This window comes from Poecilia latipinna, unplaced genomic scaffold (genome assembly GCF_001443285.1).
Source record: "Poecilia latipinna isolate Pla-1442-1.1 unplaced genomic scaffold, P_latipinna-1.0 Scaffold989, whole genome shotgun sequence".
Classification (NCBI taxonomy): domain Eukaryota; kingdom Metazoa; phylum Chordata; class Actinopteri; order Cyprinodontiformes; family Poeciliidae; genus Poecilia; species Poecilia latipinna.
Genome location: NW_015113605.1, coordinates 364021 through 383944, shown reverse-complemented (window position 1 = coordinate 383944; position 19924 = coordinate 364021). Strand labels below are relative to the sequence as shown.

The window sequence follows — 19924 nt, the reverse complement described above, 5'->3', positions numbered from 1 at the left end:
ACAGCTGCTAAATATTTCTTCCAGTAAACGAGGAAATGGATTCAGTTTTAGGAGATGAACCTGGAGATCAGAGGATTTTATTATCTGATAAAAGGCCATGAATGTTTATAAAAAATAACAATTCAGACCAGAAACACATTAAATTAAACTTCAGGACCATTTTGGAGAGAAAAGAGTTTTATTTCCATTTTATTGTCCCAGTGAACATGACCTGTTATTACAGACGACAGTGATGTCTAATAAACTTCATGTCCAGAAAACAAAACTTCTGTGGAGAAAAATCCCCTGAGGAAGGAACCAGGAAGGAAACGTTTACCGTTTATCACAGGTCAGGCTGGTTTCCACCTCATCGTTACCTGAGTTTAACTCAAGCTGATAAAAGATAAACTGCTCCTGCTGCACATTTCCGGATTAAAATACACATTAGTCTTGTAATTTTCTGAGAAAGTGAGTTTGTGTTTTTTGTTTGCTATGAACCAAATTCATCAGAATTTACAGAAACGACCAACTGAAGCAAATCAATAATGAATATATAACTGATAAACGGTGACAAATGAACATCAATTTGTTTTCAATAACGGGCATTAAAGTGTTAAAATGCAACAGCGCCTCCTACAGTCACAGAGTTATGGTGCAACCCCAGGTTTAATACTCACGATGCGTTTAAAGGCGGCTCGGAAAAGCACATTACTGCATGTTAACAATGGATTAAACGGCTGTGATGGCGTCATGTCAACAGATCTGTTGGTGTTTTCAAATCCTGCTGCTCTGGGATCTGTGGATATCGTTTGGTTTCATAGAAAACATGTAACAGCTTAACTTACCTATTCACATAGAAGGTTTTAGTTATGCACAGCTGTAATTATGTAAAGCTGTTATATTTACACGGAAACGGCTTTAAAGTTTCTTTGAAGCTGCTGAACACAGAGACACTGAGGCTCCAGACCACAAACCAAAACTGGGATAAACGGGTTCAGTAAATGTGGCGCAGAAGGTGTAGAGATGCTTCAACCTGCCAAAGGACACGTTGTAGAAGGACAGCGTTCCTGCAGGATGGTCCAGATAAACTCCCACTCTGTGGGGGGCGCAGGGGGAGGGGATGGTTGTTTCTCTGTTCACATGCCAGGCAGCGAACCCAAACACATCGGAGCACTCCAACGTCCAGGACTGATCATTCCTTCCAAACCGGCAGTCCTCACTTTTCCCACTTCGTTTGATTCCTTTGCAGCTCACAGAGATGAGAACTGCTCCCTTCCACTCCACCTCCCAGTAGAAGCGACCAGTCAGGCCATTTCTGCACATGAGCTGCCAGCAGGTCTGGAACCTGTTTGGGTGGTCGAGGTACGGCTGCTCGTCCTCCACCTGCCGAATCTCCGTGTTGTTGTCAGAGAGGCGGAGATGTCTGTTCACCGAATTCATGTCCACTTCAAGTTCACCCCAATCTGATGGAGACGGAAAATTAGTCTCAGTAAAAATGATGTCCTAATAAAACAGTTTCCAGCTTTATATTTAATCGTTTATGAAACTTACACTTTCTCACATCAGGCTTTAGCCTGTGTTCTCCGCCTTGGTCCAAACTGCAGAGAAAACGGCAACAATAAAGTTTTAGTTTACTTGTTTCTCATGTATGTAGTAACTGTGAGGCATTGTTGATGAGGGCTCATCATTTTTCTGACTTCCTATGATAAATTGTTCGCTAATAGAGAGAATTATAACTGATATTTCAAAATCAGAAAAGTGTTTAAACTGGGGGCCTCAGAAAGTTGGAGGGGAAAAAATAAAAGAATCAAAAACCATAAAATACAAGTTAAAGTAATTTATTAAAATTTTATTCCTGATGCTCATTTTCTGATTGGCTGACAGTCGAATCCATCAAACTGCTTTGCTCCTCCAGCCAGCTTAGCTAGCGCGAAATAAATAACAATAAAATGTCATAATTTCCATCTGAGTGTAGATCTCTGCAGGTAGAGTTCATGTGTAATGACCTCAGATTAGCCAGTTTCCACTGTTTCTGCTCACAGGACAGCATTTGCTTCCCTACGACTCCTGGATGGTTGTAGCTCAGGTCCAGTTCTGTCAGGTGAGACGGGTTGGAGCTCAGGGCCGATGCCAGGTAGCCGCAACCTTTTCCTGTCACCAGACAGCCTGACAGTCTGGTGTTTGAGACACATCATGAGTTATGTTCAAGTCTACAAAGAGTCATAAAACGCACCAGGTTGGACCCACCTGAGCGTCTCCAGCGTGCAGTGCGGCGTCCCCAGCCCACTGCACAGCTGCTGCACTCCTGCGTCTCTCAGGTTGTTGCTGCTCAGGTCCAGCTCTCTCAGTTTGGACGACTGAGTGCTGAGAACTGAGGATATGTATGAACAGCATCTTTCTGAGAGTTGGCATCCACACAGTCTAGAAAAATAAAAACGTTAAACAGGATTAATGAACAGACAACTTCATGGATTTCAGTTTTTTTTTAAAGTCTTATTTTGAATGTTTTCAGTAACTAAGCTTCTCAACAACTATGCTGAACTGATTTTCTGTGTTCTGCCTTTTAAAAACAGAGTAAATCTTGAAGATATGATGCAAAAAAATATATAAACAATGGAGGGAATTAATAATTAATTTTACATTTATAATGTGACGACTGGCATGAAATTCACACCAAATGCTGGAAACAAGCTGCAGGTGTTACATTTGGAAAAATGATAAAAAGAAGAATTATTCAAGAAAACATGGAATTAGAAAGTTGTTTTATGATGAAAACGATGCAAAAGGCATGAGAAAACATATTGAAGTGGATTTAGGAAGCAGCTTTAAACTACCAGTCAAACCCAACAGGACTGGTGTCGGTACTGGATCTGTCCCAGTTTGATCAGATGAGAACCTGAAATCTGGATTCTGCTCTGAGTGAAGGTAGGAAGAAACTGAAGGGTGTGAATTTCATGTCAGTTACCCAGTTAGTTTGCTGCGTACTTGTCTGGATCTTAATAATCTCAACACAAATTGTGAATAGTTGAAGAGGTAAGTGCTGGAAGTGTTCGTAATAAAAGCAACGAACATGAGCGTCTCCATCTGACAGTGTTTGTTCTTCAGTTCAGCACAGAGCCGCTGCAGCCCCGACTCGCTCAGGTGGTTGTTGCTCATGTTCAGAGATCTGAGGCTGCAGGAGGGAGAGCTGAGCACCGAGGCCAGAGTTTCACAGCTGTGCTCTGAGAGGCTGCATGCCGTCAAGCTGCAAACACAATTTCACAGCGAGAATCATTTTATTTTAACACGTCTGCATCTGATTGGATGTACTGCTGACCTACTTTTAAAATCATCTTCCTTTATTTAAAATTTTAGTCAACTTGTTGAGGAAAAGCCATTTTGGTTTCTCTGACCTGAGCCTCTCCAGATGGCAGTACGGACTCTTCAGTCCCTCAGAAAGCTGCTTCAGGCCGACGTCCTGCAGGTTGTTGTAATTTAAATCCAGACTCTGGAGCCTCAAACTCTTTGAACTGAGACATGAGGAAAGAGTCTCACAGCTCCTCTGGGACAGGTTGCAGTCAGCCACCCTGAAGAACAAATGATTACACTGATTGTTACTGCCTAAAGCAGAAACCAGAAACATTAGCTCTGTTGACGCTAAAGTGCTACGCTAAAATGGTATTTAGAGAAAGCTAATGCTAATGCTTAAAAAATGGCAAAATGGCTGACTAAATTAGCAATTACAATTTATATGGGGAAATAATTTAGGGGAAACTAGGTGCACTAAACATTTTCAAAGTTAAAACTGCTAAATAATAAATGATCTCTGCTGTTAGCAGATTGGTGGAGGTTGACCAGCAGATGCTTCGTGCCTCAGTGATTCCAGCCCACACTGTTGATCCAACATCCCAGAAGACAACGCCGTCATTCCTGCGTCCTCCAGGTCGTTATGACTCAGGTCCACTTCTCTCAAGCAGCAAGACTGCGAACCAAGCACTGAGGACAGAGCTTCACAGGTTTTCTCAGACAGGGTGCAGTCACGTAGCCTGAAAAACATTTACATAAAACTCAAAATGACTCTGATTTGCATTGAGAGTCATTTTTGTGCAGGTCCGTCACCTACAGAGCTTTGTTGGAGGCTTTCACCACTGGCAGCAGCATCAGCAGAGCCTCCTCTGAAGCAGAGTATTTCTTCAGGTCAAACACGTCCAGACCTTTATCTGATGACAGGAGGATGAAGACCAGAGCCGACCACTGAGCCGGAGACAGTTTCCGTGTGCTAAGACTTCCTGATCTCAGGTACTGCTGGATTTCATCCACCAGGAAGCGGTCGTTCAGTTCATTCAGACAGTGGAACAGGTTGATGCTTTTCTCCGCAGACAGACCATCACTGATCTTCTTCTTGATGTATTCAGCCGTTTCCTGATTCGATTGCGAGACATTTGCGGTTTGTGTCTGCAGGCCTCGGAGCAGCGTTTGATTGGCCGGCAGTGAAAGACCTATCAGTATGCGAAGGACTAGATCAAGGTGACCATTGGGACTTTGTAAAGCTTTGTCTACAGCAGTTTGGTGAAGTTTTCTTACATTAGGCTGGTTTTTAAAGGCCTTAGACAGCCTTTGTTTTGGCTGTCTGTCGTCCAGCAGGTTGACTCCTGAGTTCACGAAGGTCAGATGGACATGAAGAGCAGCCAGAAACTCCTGGACACTCAGATGGATGAAGCAGAACAACTTATCCTGGTAAATCCCTCTCTCCTCCTTAAAGATCTGTGTGAACACGCCTGAATAAACTGAAGCCGCCTTGATATCAATGCCAGATCCTGCCAGGTCGGTTTCGTAGAAGATCAGGTTTCCTTTCTGCAGCTGATCAAAAGCCAGTTTCCTCAGAGACTTGATCATCATCTTGCTCTCTGGACTCCAGGTTAAATCTGTCTCTGCTCCCCCTTCATATTTCAGTTGCTTTACTTTGCTCTGCACCAGCAGGAAGTAGATGTATAACTCCGTCAGGGTCTTGGGCAGCTCTCTGCCTTGTCTGGTTTTCAGGACGTTTTCCAGAACGGTGGCACTGATCCAACAGAAAACCGGGATGTGGCACATGATGCGGAGGCTTTGTGACATCTTGATGTGGGAGATGACCATGCTGGCCTGCTTCTGGTCTACAAACCTCTTCCTGAAATACTCCTCCTTCTGCACGTCAGTGAACCCTTTTACATCCGTAACTATGTCAACGCAGTCAGCAGGGATCTGATTGGCCGCTGCAGGCCGTGTGGTTATCCAGAGGCGAGCGGAGGGCAGCAGCTTCCCCCTGATCAGGTTTGTCAGCAGAGCGTCCAGAGAGGTGGACTCTGTCACGTCGGTCAGGACCTCATTGTTGCTGAAGTCCAGAGGAAGTCGACACTCATCCAACCCGTCAAATATGAACACGATCTGGAAGTCGTTCAACCTGCAGATTTGTGCTTCTTTGGATTCATTAAAGAAGTGATGAACAAGTTCAACCAGACTGAACCGTTTCTCTCTAAGAACGTTGAGTTCTCTGAAAGTGAAGGGGAAAATGAACTGGATGTCCTGGTTGCTCCGGTTTTCAGCCCAGTCCAGAGCGAATTTCTGCGTCAGGACCGTTTTCCCAATCCCAGCGACTCCCTTGGTCATCACTGTTCTGATTGGTTTGTCTTTTTCAGGTGAAGCTTTAAAGATGTTTTCCTGTCTGATGGTTTTTTCTTGAACGCGCTGCTTCCTGGACGCTGCTTCGATCTGCCGGACCTCGTGCTCTTCGTTGATCTCCCGATCGCCTCCCTCTGTGATGTACAGCTCTGTGTAGATCTGGTTCAGCAGTGTTGGATTTCCTGCTTTAGCGAGTCCCTCAAACACACAGCAGAATCTTTTCCTCAAGCTGGACTTCAGCTTTTGTGTGCATTCTGTTGCACAGGTCCCTAAAAAAGTCAACGAGATTATCAGCAGAACCTCGAAATGCAATAATTAATAGTTATTTAGAATAATTTCAGATTTGGAACAGAATGGCTGTGATGTAAATGTCGGCATCATATAAAAATATAAACTGTGAAAATGTCTCACTGTTCCACAGACAGTCGGCCAGGTCGTCTTTCCTCATTCTCCTCAGGAAGTGGAGCGACAGCTTCAGAAACGCCTCCCTGCTGCCTTTGGCCTGTTCTGGGTCTGCAGTGCTGCTCTCATCTTCTTTCTCCTGATTTTCTGCAGCTTCTGAATAATCTGAGCTCAGAATCAGCTGAAACTTCTGCAGCTCATTTCTCATAAAAGTCATAAGGTTTTCCTCAAGCATCTGGAACAGACACACATTCAGTTTAATCTCAGATTATATAGAAACATGAACAAAGTTGCTGAGTTTCTTTCATTGTTTGGATCTGCCATAGCAACCAGCTGCTTTAGGGAACTTTCTCTGATAAACCTGTTGCAGACTAAATGCTGCTAAAGAAGCTAATTCAACCTTCAAATGTTGAAATAAAAATGGCAAACACAGACTCAACCATTTCTCTTTATGCCATTAATTATATGACTATCCACTGTATTGATAAAGAGAATCACTTGCTGTAACACAGAATGTGGCACCAATAAATCAATAAGGCAGAAATGTGTCTGGTAGTAATATGAGTAGTTAGACTGGTTGAGCTCTACAGCTCTAGATTGTTTTTTCTTTATCTTTTCAGTTTGTGTAATAACTGTTTGTCTTTACCTGAAACACAGAGTTCAGCTCTTTTTGATGCTGCTCTCTGGCAGATTCAGCACCAGACTCATCTGGGAAGTCTTGGCTGCCAAAGAAAGACATTTAGATTTAAACTAATATGAGATCATCCAAAAATGTAACTGATTCAAATTCAACCGTCTACCTGCTATGAAAAGTTTGACGTCTGTTTTTAAACTGTGTTGCAATCTCCATGGAGGAGTCGCTCTTCATCGACAGGCAGGGCACAGGGGAGCCTGGAGCTTTACTGTCAGCCGAAGAAATGAACAGATTGTGATGGAAACGTGACAAACAAACTGTTATTTGTTGCTGGTCTTTCAGAAAAAGCATCTTCTACTTCTGTTTTGATCTAATCTGAGACCCAGAGTAATGTTTGCTACTGTTCAGTTAAACAGAAACAAATTTACATATCTGATTGGGTCAAAACTCTTTTTTCAAAGACTTTGTTCTTCCAAATCCTTTGGTCATTCACAGGATTTTGGACTTTTATTCAATGATGTTTTGTCATCGGAATAAAAGAAACGACTTTCCAGTCGTTTCCCGTTGGACAGGCTGTCCTTCCTAATCCAGGTTTAATCCTGGCTCTCCAGCTCTTCTTCCCTTAACTGACAATAATTCAGTTCAGTTTATTTATTTATCCCAACTTGTCTAAGGAGCTGCTTCCATTTATTCACAGACAGTAAAACCTGATTAAAGCCAAACTGTGCTGATTTACAGAGCATCATTTATTCCCTCTTGTTGTTGCAGTAATAGTTTGTATTAGTTCCCTCACTGAGGCAACAGCCAAATCATCGAAAACTCAAACTACATCCATGGCATCTGAAACTATTCCACAAACATGTTTATTTCTTGTAAAATAGCCAGAAACTGCTTCTTATTATAAATATCAACAAATATTGATCATTTTCTTGAAGCCTGACAATGTGAACCTATGAGGTTCATGAAACGCTTTAACAGACCTACCGGGTTTCTGTAGAAGGTGCTGGTTTGAAATCCAGTGGTATGTTGAGAAATTTGTCTCTTTTCAAAGACACTCCAGGAGGTTGGAGTCTCGGTTCTGGTCCAGTTCCAGAGCATTCGCTTTCGTGTTCCTGCTCAGAGCTTTAAAACAACAAACTGGTCACTGTCGGTTTGCTTAACGCTGGGAATGAGTCACAGGAAGTTACAGAATAAAACTTTACTTACTGCGTCTTATGAGGCGAGTTACTAAAATCCATATCAAAGTCTTTGGAGCGTTTATTCCTCAGTGGCTTCCAGGTTGGTTCAGATCTACTGGATCCAAATGAGTCACAAAGCGGAGAGTTGAAATGCAGCGTCAGAAAAATGAGCAGGCAGTCAGAGATTATAATCTCACCTCTGAGCTTCACCCTGAGGCTCATCTTCCACCCCGAGCGTTTTTGGTGGCGCACTCATTTCTCACCTTGTCACAAAGAATAACATGCTGAGTCATCACTTACTGGAAAATTATTCCCTTCAATATGCCACACATACAGTATTTTTGGTCAGAATATGTTTCATTAACCATTTAATTTGAATTGGTAAAATAGATTAGGGAGGCAAAATGAGCCATTTGAGGATCCATTAGGCTTTAAATGCTTTGAGGAACAGACTGTCAGTGAATATTTAACACTCATCTTAAAGTTGTCTGGGTAGTTTTGACACTTTCTGCATTTTTTCACTGATTACCGTCACAGTGTTGATATTATATAAGAACGACACACAGATGTATGTTCAATACTTTGATTATTGGGCTTTACCAAAAAAACACTTTTGTGCAGCATTCACATTTACAAACACACCAAAACCCAGCTTGAAGCTACAATGAGAACCAGTTAACAGATTTACAGATCTGACCTGCTGATCTAACTTTCAGTAGAAATTCCTCGGCTGTCCATCGTCCGGAGAGTCGGCGCTGATTACTCCTCGTCAGGCCAGATGACTGCGAGCGTTTGGCTCGTCGATGCGCTCTCAGCCTCTTAACCGCAGCGTTAATGATGAAAACTCATCAGACATGAAACCAGTCTGTCCTGTCATGAAGCAAGGAGGAGCTTTTGGGAAAATATTTACAGTTCCTGTTTGTTCCCCTGAAGAAACGCCATCCTGTAGTCACATGTTGGCCTGCTGCCATCAGAGTGCAGGAAAAAGTGAAAGATGCAGGTTTTTATTACAGTAGTGCAGAAAAGAAACATTTTGCCATCACAGTCGTCGTTTTTGACGCTGTGACCTGAGATTTGGTCACTGCATGTATCAGCTTCTCACATTGTTTCCATATATTTGGATGTTTTAGTAAAATACACAGTTTAAGAAAATCCTGAAAAGGTCATTCAAACAAGAACATAAAGCTGGGAAGTTATATTTTTAATTCATCAGTGTTTTTCTCCATGAATATATATTTTATTATTGAGATACATTACAAAATATAATCTAAGAAATCCATCAAATATGTAAAAACAAAACAAAATGTGATTATGTGAAATTTTTAATGCCTAAAATTTATTTAAATTTCAGCCCTAAAATAAACTTTTCAGGAATGTTTTAAATATTGAATATTACAGTATTTTGTATTATTTGTTGATTCAAAACATCCAAATCAATTTTATTTTCAAAGCACATTTTTAAAACATCTGTTGAAACAAAGTTACTTTGGTATTAAAACAGATCCACACAAATAATGGTAATAAAAGATTAAAATAAAAATCATCACACTACATGTCAATAGACACCAACACAAAAAGTGTTTTAATGGAAACTTTCCAACAGCAAATTAGAAAACCAGTTTAATATTCATTTACAACTTTGGCCAATTTCAGAGATTAAATCATAGATTAACAAAGACAATAAAACATTTAAAACATAAGAAGAATGACACATTGTTCAAAAATAACGTAAAACAATCAGAAAAAAACGTTATGAATGTTTATTCACTACTGCAAATATTCTCATTGCTCTTCCTGCCTCTAGTTTCATCACAATATTAATATTATTTATGCTGCTTTACATGATGGTGACACTGAAAGTGGATTTTCCTTACAGGGAACACAGAGTCGCTGAGGAATCGTACCAGAACCCAAAGCCAGGGTACAGCGGCTCCGTGAACGTGGCGTTGAAGGTGTGAACGTGCATCAGGGTGTCAGCAGACACTCGATAGTAAGACAGAGTCCCAGCAGGACAGTCCAGATACACCGCTATCCTGTGGGAGAGGCAGGACTGTGGCAGGGGGACGATGGCCATGTTGTTCTTATGACAGATGGCGTAACCAACGTCGTCACAGCACCTCAGACCCCACGACAGCTCGTTCCCACCAAACCAGCATTCGCTGCTCAGGCCCCTCCGGGTGAGTCGCCTGTAGCTCACTGACACCAGAACCCTCCCACTCCACTCCACCTCCCAGTAACAGCGACCAGTCAGGCCATTTTTGCACAGAAGTTGGTTCCATTCGAATCTGTCCGGGTGATCAGGGTACGGCTGCTCTTGGTTTACGATTTTTGCACTCTTGTTGTTGTCAGACAGAACCAGCTTTCGGCCAGCTGTGTTTGGATCCAGTTCAAGTTCACAGAAATCTGAGGAGAGAAAACGGGCGTGGGTCACCATTATGTTATCTACTTAGAAAAGTGCTGAGTCATGTTTCTGTTGGGATTAAATAATGTCCAAAGTTAGAGTTCAGACAGAATCGAAGCTACAGAAAGCAAAATAAAAGAATCTTTACTGATGGGAAAAAACAGATAACTGTGAGAATGACGAGGCAAACTTGAGTTTGCAAATAAGGGATTATAAATGTACTTGAGGCAGAAGGAAGTGCAGCTCAACAAGCAGGTTTTACTGGAATGATGGAGGAATGTGGACAAGGAAACAAACCCAGGCGACAGATGAACAGATTAGTAGAGGAGGAGCTGAGAAACGCCAACAAGCCATTGCAAAACTATTAAATAAATAAAGTTTATAAAATGTCTTTGAAATGTCCCTAAAAACGCATGTGGAAAGTTTTTCTTCTTCGTTTTTATTGAAACTTACACTTCTTCAGTCCAGGCGTGAGCCACTGCTTTCCACAGCAGTCCACTCTGCAGGAAGACAAACAGGAGTGAATTAAAATGTCTGAACATGTTACTAAGACGTTTCCACATTCAGAGATTATATGACCAGCAGTTTTCCACTCTGATTGGTCGGTGCAGCGACCTGCAGGACATGTTGGAGAACTTCATGTGTCTCTGAACAGCAGCTGCAGCATCACCAACAAACAGGCCGTACTGGAATATTTTTAATTACTAAAATAAGTTGAGTTTTTTTTATCTAATTTTTATTGAGATTCAACTGTACATCTACCTACTGGGACAAAGATTGAACTGGACCTGCTTCTCTTCCAGGAAACTCCAGGTCAGGTCTGACTGGGGTTTGAAAGTCATTCTGTCTCCCAAGCATTTATTTAAAATCCTTCAGCTTCACCATTAGGGAAAGACAGGCTAGATTCAATTGATTATTATTCTAATAATCTGCGCTGCTACATTAAGATGTGGTATAATTACATGGTTCATAAGTTTACAGGAGATCTATAAAGGTAACCTTAAGCTGCGGCTCCATACGAGTCAGTAAATGATTCCTGGCTCAGTCAGGAGTGAAAACAGAGGGAGAAGAACCAATAATGGGTCCAATCTGTGAATCCTACTGGCCTGCTGGGCTTCTCAGTCTGACTAACTGATGGAAGGAAATAGTTTGGGACATTCAGGTTGGCCAGTGACTTTTCCTCAGTAAACCAGCTACATCGATCGATTTCCTACAGATCCTGATCAGGGTCAAACTCAGCAGGTTGTGTTGACATGTCAAAGTGAGGAGTTAGTTCAGTCAACAAAGACGGGGAGAAATGAAGTTTCAGACCTGAGTGTTTCCAGTTTGCAGTGTGGATCTTTCAACCTAGAAGACAGAAGCATCACTCCTGAGTCTCCAGGATGATTGTAACTGAGGTCCAGGACTTCCAGGTGGGACGGGTTGGAGGCGAGAGCTTTGGCAAGAGAAGCACAGCCTTCCTCCGTGATTAGACATCCTGTAAGACTAAAAATGGGATGGGGGGTTTGAAAACTTTACAAGCTTGGTTCGACCAAAGATTGGAAACAAGTGTAACCAGTTGAAACACCAGCATGTTCTGACCTGAGGGATTCCAGTTTGCAGTTTGGACTCTCCAGTCCCACTGAAAGCAGTTTCACTCCTACGTCCTCCAGCTTGTTGTTGCTCAGGTCCAGTTCTCTCAGACTGGAAGACTGGCAGCTTAAAACCGAAGACAAAGCTTCACAGCTTCTCCCAGAGAGGTTACAGCCGCTCAGTCTGGGGTTCAGGAGAAACAAAGAACAGAAAACTGAAGGCTGTTTGAAATGTGAGAGACTAAATGTATGAAATCCTTTGTGCACCTACAGAGCTCTGTTGGAGGCTTTGACCACTGGAAGCAGCCTCAGCAGGGCTTCTTCTGAGGCAGAGTACTTCTTCAGGTCAAACACGTCCAAGTCTTCGTCTGATGACAGTAAGATGAAGACCAGAGCCGACCACAGAGCCGGAGACTGTTTGTCTGTGGACAGACTTCCTGATTTCAGGTACTGTTGGATCTCCTCTACCAGAGAGCGGTCGCTCAGTTCATTCAGACAGTGGAACAGGTTGATGCTTTTCTCTACAGACACATCATCGCTGATCATCTTCTTGATGTACTGGATTGTTTCTTGGTTGCTTTGTGAGCTGCTTTGTGTTTGTGTGTGTAGGCCTCGTAGCAGCGCTTGATTCACAGGCTGAGAAAGTCCAACCAGAAAGCGGAGGAACATGTCCCAGTGTCCGTTTGGACTCTGTAAGGCCTTGTCAACAGCGAGCTGATGAAGCTGGACTGCTGTAGAATCTAGTTCTCCTGTTTGTGGTGTGTTTTGTGCTGCCATCAGCAGGTTGGTTCCAGAGTTGATGAAGGTCAGATGAACATGAAGAGCAGCCAGAAACTCCTGAACACTCAGATGGACGAAGCAGAACACCTTGTCCTGGTACAGCCCTCTCTCCTCTCTAAAGATCTGTGTGAACACTCCTGAGTACACTGAGGCTGCTCTGATATCGATGCCACACTCTGTCAGGTCTGATCCATAGAAGATCAGGTTTCCTTTCTGCAGCTGATCAAAAGCCAGTTTTCCCAGAGACTCGATCATCTTCCTGCTCTCTGGACTCCAGTGTGGATCTGTTTCCATCCCTTTATCATATTTAACTTTCTTCACTTTGGTCTGAACAACTAAAAAGTGGATGTACATCTCTGTCAGGGTCTTTGGCAGCTGCCCCTCTTCCCTGGTTTTCAGCACATCCTCCAGGACTGTGGCAGTGATCCAGCAGAAGATCGGGATGTGGCACATGATGTGGAGGCTTCGTGACGATTTGATGTGGGAGATGATCCTGCTGGCCTGCTTCTGGTCTACAAACCTCTTCCTAAAGTACTCCTCCTTTTTGGAATCTGAAAACCCTCTGACTGCTGTCACCAGATCCACACACTGAGCAGGGATCTGATTGGCCGCTGAAGGTCGTGTGGTTATCCAGAGGCGAGCGGAGGGCAGCAGCTTCCCCCTGATCAGGTTTGTCAGCAGGACGTCCACTGAGCTGGACTCTGTAACGTCGGTCAGGATCGGACTGCTGGTGAAGTCCAGTGGAAGTCGACTCTCATCCAAGCCATCAAAAATGAACAATACACTAAATTGTTCAAAACTGCAGATTTCTTTGCTTTCTGGAAAGAAGCGGTGAACGAGTTCCACCAAACTGAATCTCTCCTCTTTCAGCACATTCAGCTCTCTGAAGGAAAATGGAAAAGTAAAATGAATTTCCTGATGTGATTTGTCTTCGGCCCAATCCAAAGTGAACTTCTGCGTTAGGATGGTTTTCCCAATGCCAGCAACTCCTTTAGTGAGCATTGTTCTGATTGGCTGAGCTTTGTCATTATGAACCTTAAAGATGTCTTCTATTCTGACAGTTTCAGGACTGCCTTGTTTCCTGGAGGTCATTTCAATCTGCCTGACCTCGTGCTCCTCATTAACATCTCCGGTTCCTCCCTCTGTCATGTAAAGCTCTGTGTAGATCTGGTTCAGCGGAGCTGAGCTTCCGCTTTTAGCAATCCCTTCAAACACATGCTGGACACTCTTCCTCAGGTTAGTCTTGTGTCTTTGCTGATACTTCGTTGAAGAGGCCCCTGTACAAAGAAAAGAAATCTGACGTTTTTTATCATGTAAAATATGACATTTTTCATGTTATATACCTGGAACAACTGGAGTACTCCAGCATTTTAAAGTTTTATATGATTTAATGCAAACAACAACTCCTAGAGCATTAATACAGGAAACTTCTCAATGTTGGCCTAATGAGGTGCTGGTTTACAGCTGTGGGCACGCTACCGCTAATGTGCTAGTAGAAGAGCACATTCTTTAGCATTTTGATGACTTTAAAAATGTTTAGCACATTTTAAAGCTTGCCATAAATTAATGTTTAAGCATAAATTCAAAAGCACTAATTTAGTTGGTTGTTTTGTAAACTTTAAGTTTTAAAAGTTGAAGTAATCTTACTGCTGTGCAGATAATCAGCCAGCCTCTTTTGCTTCATCCTCCTCAGAAAGTCGAGTGTGAGATTCAGAAATGACTCTCCGCTGGTATTTTCCTCCTCTTCCTCACCTCCACCCAACACCTCTTCGTTCTCTCTCTGGTTCTTTAAGTGTTCATGATAATCTGGTCCAACAATGTTGAGGAATTTCTTTAGCTCTGACTTCACAAAAACTACCATGCTTTCCTCCAGAGCCTGAAACAAAAAGGAAAAAATAAATATATTTATGTTGAGGGTGACTGCACTTAACTGTGATCATTGCAACCATCATTAAATGCTCAAATTCCCAGAGGAGCCTTGTAATTTAACAATCAAGTGTTTGATCTAAAATGGTTCTTGCCTTAAATATGGAGTCCAGATCAGTTTGATGATGAACAGACTGAACACTGAGAGCCGCTGAGTCCTGCAGCTCATCACTGCAGAAATGACACATTTTAGCAAAAGTTATTTCGGTATTTACTTTGTATTGGCATCATCAAAATACCCAAATCCCTCAGCACAAGTTTAACTGTTTCATTATGAATTTCTGAAGAAAAGTAGTTATGATGATCTTTACTTAAACATTTGTTTTAAATTATGTTTTTTTTAAAGTAAACAGTTGATAGTTTGTATTCCCACCTGTTCTGAACAGGCTGGTGTCCTTCTTTAAAGACAGTTATTGGATCCATGGACCGGTCACTCTTCATGGATAAACAGCTGGATGAGGGTATGGCTGCTGTCTGCTACTGGATCCTGGTAGAAACAAAACAACCAGAAGTTTACTGACAGTAAAAGCATTTCCAAGGAAAATCTAATGTGTTTTCCAAGGAAAGCACATCTAGATTGTTTTCCAAGACACAACCTAGAGTCTTGTGTCCAGACACACATTCATGTCCAGAGACAGACTGAATGAAGTTTACACTCACACTTTATGTGTGAAAACTGCTACAAACAGATGGAGAGCAGAGCAACCATACATCTTTGACCCAGAATCGGAAAAAGTGGAGCCTGAATGGTAAATCAAAATTAAAACTCTTTGTCTTTTCCAGCAGCCATTGTACAGCACATACAGTGCTAAAACCATCTGACCAAACATGCTGGAACTTCACTTGGGTTGGTAGGTGATTGTGGCATCACAAAACATTTATCATCACCTGTCCAGAAACACCTGGACAGGTTTTTCAGTTTGTCCCGTTTCTAGAAGCAGTAGAGACCCTCTGATGAATACAGTGTTAGTTTGTTCATTATTTATATTCTCACTCTTTGTGCTCAGGCAGGTCTCCATCTCTGAAAACAGTTATTGGATCCATGGACCGGTCGCTCTTCATGGATAAACAGCTGGATGAGGGTACGGCTGCTGTCTGGATCCTGGTAGAAATAAAACAACCAGAAGTTTACTGACAGTAAAAGCATTTCCAAGGAAAACCTAGAAGTGGCCACAACTATCGAGCATGCAGCAGTGGTTTCTGAATGGAAATTCAAAAATAAAACTCTTTGTCTTTTCCAGCAGCCACAATGCATCTTAATTTAAGAAAATCAGTATAAAATAATTAGATTCTCACCCTTTGTGTTCAGTCTGGTTTCTGTCCCTGAACACGGTGATTGGATCCATTGAACGGTCGCTCTTCATGGACACGGCGCTGGTTGGGGACAGAACCGGACCCTGGTCGTTTCTGATGGTTTAAACAGAAACAATTTGGACTAATTTAAATAATGAACTGAGCTTAATGCACAGGTTGACAACTAGGATCAACAGGAACATATGAGTGATTAAATTAAAATGACCTTTTTTACATAAAGTGCCTTGAGACGGCTGAATTGAATTGGATGCAATGGACCAGTTATTCATTGTAGATCCAAGTCAACCTAACTGGATTCAGTTCAGTCAGATTATTAAATAATTGTCAAATTTGGTAGATTTTTTTGTTTGACTCAGTTGAATTTCCCTCATAAAGAATGTTTATACTTAATTCTTTGTTTAAATCTTTATTTTTATGCTTAGGATCAAAATGTTATTGGACTTTCTGATGATTATTTGGTTATATTTGATAAAATAAGTTTATCTAAGAAAATTCAGCTGAAACAGTGGAAAAGAACCGTTCTCCTCAGAGTCCTGACAGCAGTTTGGATAAGATTAGTTTAATCAACTATTCTCATTTTATTATGTAAATATCTACTTTCAGTGATTCTTCACCCTTTATTCTGCGGCTGCAGTGGTTCTCTGAACACGGTGATGGGATCCATTGAGCGGTCGCTCTTCATGGACACGGCGCTGGTTGGGGACAGGACTGGTGTCTGCAGGTCGATGCTGATGGAAACAAAACAGTACGAGTGATTCACAGAGATATTTCTATCAGCAGAAAGCAGCTCTGAAATGTTAAAAATAACAGATTTTACCAACTGTTTTCAATCATTTAGGCTGAAAACATGAGCAACACATACTGACGCTTCCATCGGAGCATTTAACTGGTCTGGATATTTCTACTGAATAAAACAAGTTAATATAGATACAGTTTTTATTTTTACTAACTAGGTATTATAAATTATGTTTTTCACAGTAGAATAAAATCAAGCAAAAGTAGTGTCTTTATTTGATGTTATTCATTGTTGATCCAAAAATTTAAAAAAGATTTTGCTTGTTTGCTGTTTTTAAAAAAAGGCATCAAATTTTTAAAGTTTTTTGGCTCGACTGAACAAATGTATGTAGGATTTAGATCACTTTATTACAAGGTGGTTGCTATATTTAGCCAAGTTTAATACATTTGACTAAAGCTGATTTGGTTGCAGTAAAGTCAGTAAATGTTGTTCTATGCTAAATCAGTCTAAGGGCCACAAATGGCCCCCGAGCCGCGCTTTGGACACCCCTGGTATGGAGCCAGAAGTGGCAGTCAGCCAAAACACTAAATAAATAAATGATTCAGAAAGAGAAAAGTTAACACAGGAAGTTAAGGTTTGCAGTGATGATGCAGGATTTCAGAGGAAGAGGCGTTCAGGATATAAACTAAGAACTGCAACGCCTCAACCTTATAATCCCACTAACTGGGATTAAAGTGTTTGCAGTAAATATGATACCAGTTTGAGACGTTTTCTTTTAGCTTGATGATGAAGTAAAGCTATTAACTGCTTCACTGTGTGAATAGTTTCATTTATTCTACTTTTTTAAACTTCTATTTTTGACCACTTCCATTTTACTGTCAACAAGGTTAAAGAAATGCACCTAAATATCTGTTTGGCTCCCAAAGCTCAGTGTGCTGCAGATTATCAGAGCGAAGGACTGAAGTTTGACCTCTAAAAATAAAAACCTTTATTTTCACTTCAAAGTCAAGAAAATCTGGTTCAGCTGGGATTGCTTCTGCAGGATGTGTTGTTTGGTCAATTATCTTTAATGTATCACATTTTATTGTATTTTTAAACAGAGTTTAAGTAAAGTGCTGCAATTTCCTATAAATACTTAATGTTAGATGGTTTGCCCCCACTGAGTTTAACAGTAGCCCTTTTGATTTGTGTCTTTACTAAAAATGTTCAACCAAACATCCGACAATGAAACTTTTTAACTAAATACGTTCCAACTTTTGGATTTTGACATTTTAGTCTGTAAATACTCTCTACGACTCTGTTTCCTTCAGATGACCAAATAAATTAATGTTCCTATAAACATTCAGCTAATCTGGCTCACTGTAGCTCATTAGCTGCATAACTTCATGCAGAACTCAAGCAACCAAGGTGAAGAAGAAAAGTAGACGTTACTTTGTATTTATATTATATATTAGGCAGTGTATTTGTTACCCTTTCATTAAGGGACCTATAACTTTTTAAATCCATTTACCTCCTTAAAGAATACACTAATACTCAGGAGAGAGGTCCAGAGCTCGTTTTCTAATGCAGTTCATCTTGATGAAGAGAAAGTTTCATTCAAAAACAGAATGAACCACAGATTGAAAACTGAATCAGCACCAGATTCTTACGTTTTTCCACCGTTGAGGTCGGATTCGTCAAATAAACGGGTTTTCTTCAATCGATCTCTCTTATTGGTGTCATGTTTCAGTGGTCGGAGCCTGAAACAGAAGAATCATTATTATTAGTTAATTAAAACTATGACTTCACTACATAACTTCACGAATGTGACATAAAAATAGAAAAGTATCACCTTGCGTCAGCAGAGGGTTCAAATAATAGTCGAAGACGGTTGACTGACACCTGACTGAGTTCAGAACTGTGAAGTGGGGAAAATGATGTTTGTTTAAATCTTTAATTTCATGCTTAGAATCAAAATGTTATTGACTTTCTGATGATTCTTCGGTTATATTTGATAAAATAAGTTTATCTAAGGACGTTTAGCTGAAAAACATAAACGTCTTACCTGTTGGTCTGGCTCTCACGTTTCCCACACAGATCCATAGCAGAGTTCAGACCTTTACAGAAACACAGCAGCAGGATCAGTCAGCGATCACAACTTCCTTAAAGAGAACCGCCGTACACACTGATCCAGAACCTGCTGAATCCACCACAAACATAATATTTTGATCTGTCCAAAGCAACTAACTGCTCCACGCTTACATTATGAACCTGTTTCAACACCCAAGAAAAGCTACTGGAAGCTTCTCTTCTGTAACCTGCACAAGTGAAAATATGCAGACGCCTAAAGGCTTTACTGTTCCAGCGTTTCAAAATAAACTCATAATCTAGTCTATCTGCTCCTGTCAGAGCTGGTTCAGCATTTCCTGCAATTTTTACAGATGAGTCAGATATGACTCTAAACTGCTCCGGTTTAGAAGTTCAAAACATGTAAATGATGCCATAATTATTAGGATTTTACATTTTAGAGCTCTAATAAATCAGGTCAGATAGTGACCGATATTAAATTACTTACTTTTTTCCAACTTCCAGGTAAAACCACTGAATCAGAGCAAGCAGCTCATTGTCCCTCGTTAGTAGAAACTGGGGATTTTATCTCGTTCTCATATCATAAAAGATGCCGAACCAGTCGGACCTGCGGCTGGGAGCCTGGTGTAATCCTAATACAGGAACAGGAGATGGAGCCTCCTGAGAATCAGGTCACTTCAGCTGCTGCTAAGGTACTTTTACAAAAGCTCACACTCCAACTTCTCCACATTTTGTTGCATCACAGCTACAGATTTCAACCTATTTGTGGGAGATTTTACAATGTGAGGCATAATTGAAAGGTGAACAGAAAATTGTATGTGGCGTGAAACTATTCAATCCACTGAGAAAATACTTTACGGTTTGCTAAACTTACAGCTACGTAGAAACTATTTCTAGCTCAGGTAGAACATCTTTTTATTTGTTTTAAAGTCGAGATAAACGTGATGAAAGTCGAGTCAATTAGTCATTGTGACGTCACAGAATCACAGCAGAGAAGGTTTCACAGAAATTTCGTCTTTATTTTCTGTATTCACAGCAAATGACAAGAGATGGCTTAGACAGAAGTCTGTTATGCAGAATAAAAAGGAAAAGAAAAATAACATTAACTTCTTTAGCAGCGGAGCAGAGCGGTGATCTTATGTCACTGTGGTCCAAAAGTTTCCATTAGGAAACATGAAAACTATTTTAAAGATTATATCTGAAGTCAAAGCAGGCTAAAAGGTTCTGGATCAATGCATTGAATTATCAAAATAATATTTAGTATTTCTAAGATTAATTCATCTATTATTCCATCTGTCC

At 41.1% G+C, this 19924-nt stretch overlaps 1 protein-coding gene across 1 annotated transcript; it reads right to left on the bottom strand.

The window, feature by feature from the left end:
* Positions 1–145: 145 nt before the first annotated feature.
* Positions 146–15874, bottom strand: LOC106958469 (uncharacterized). Its single transcript, XM_015050377.1, is given in 23 exon segments — positions 146–1442; positions 1531–1577; positions 1986–2153; positions 2227–2400; positions 3050–3223; positions 3372–3545; positions 3831–4004; positions 4082–5885; positions 6028–6253; positions 6665–6740; positions 6819–6920; positions 7637–7774; positions 7859–7945; positions 8028–8090; positions 9705–10233; positions 10685–10731; positions 11543–11986; positions 12074–13859; positions 14230–14458; positions 14604–14679; positions 14882–14995; positions 15503–15603; positions 15805–15874. Coding segments are annotated over 21 exon segments (7131 nt in total). The 5' UTR covers positions 14950–14995; positions 15503–15603; positions 15805–15874; the 3' UTR covers positions 146–897.
* Positions 15875–19924: the final 4050 nt, after the last annotated feature.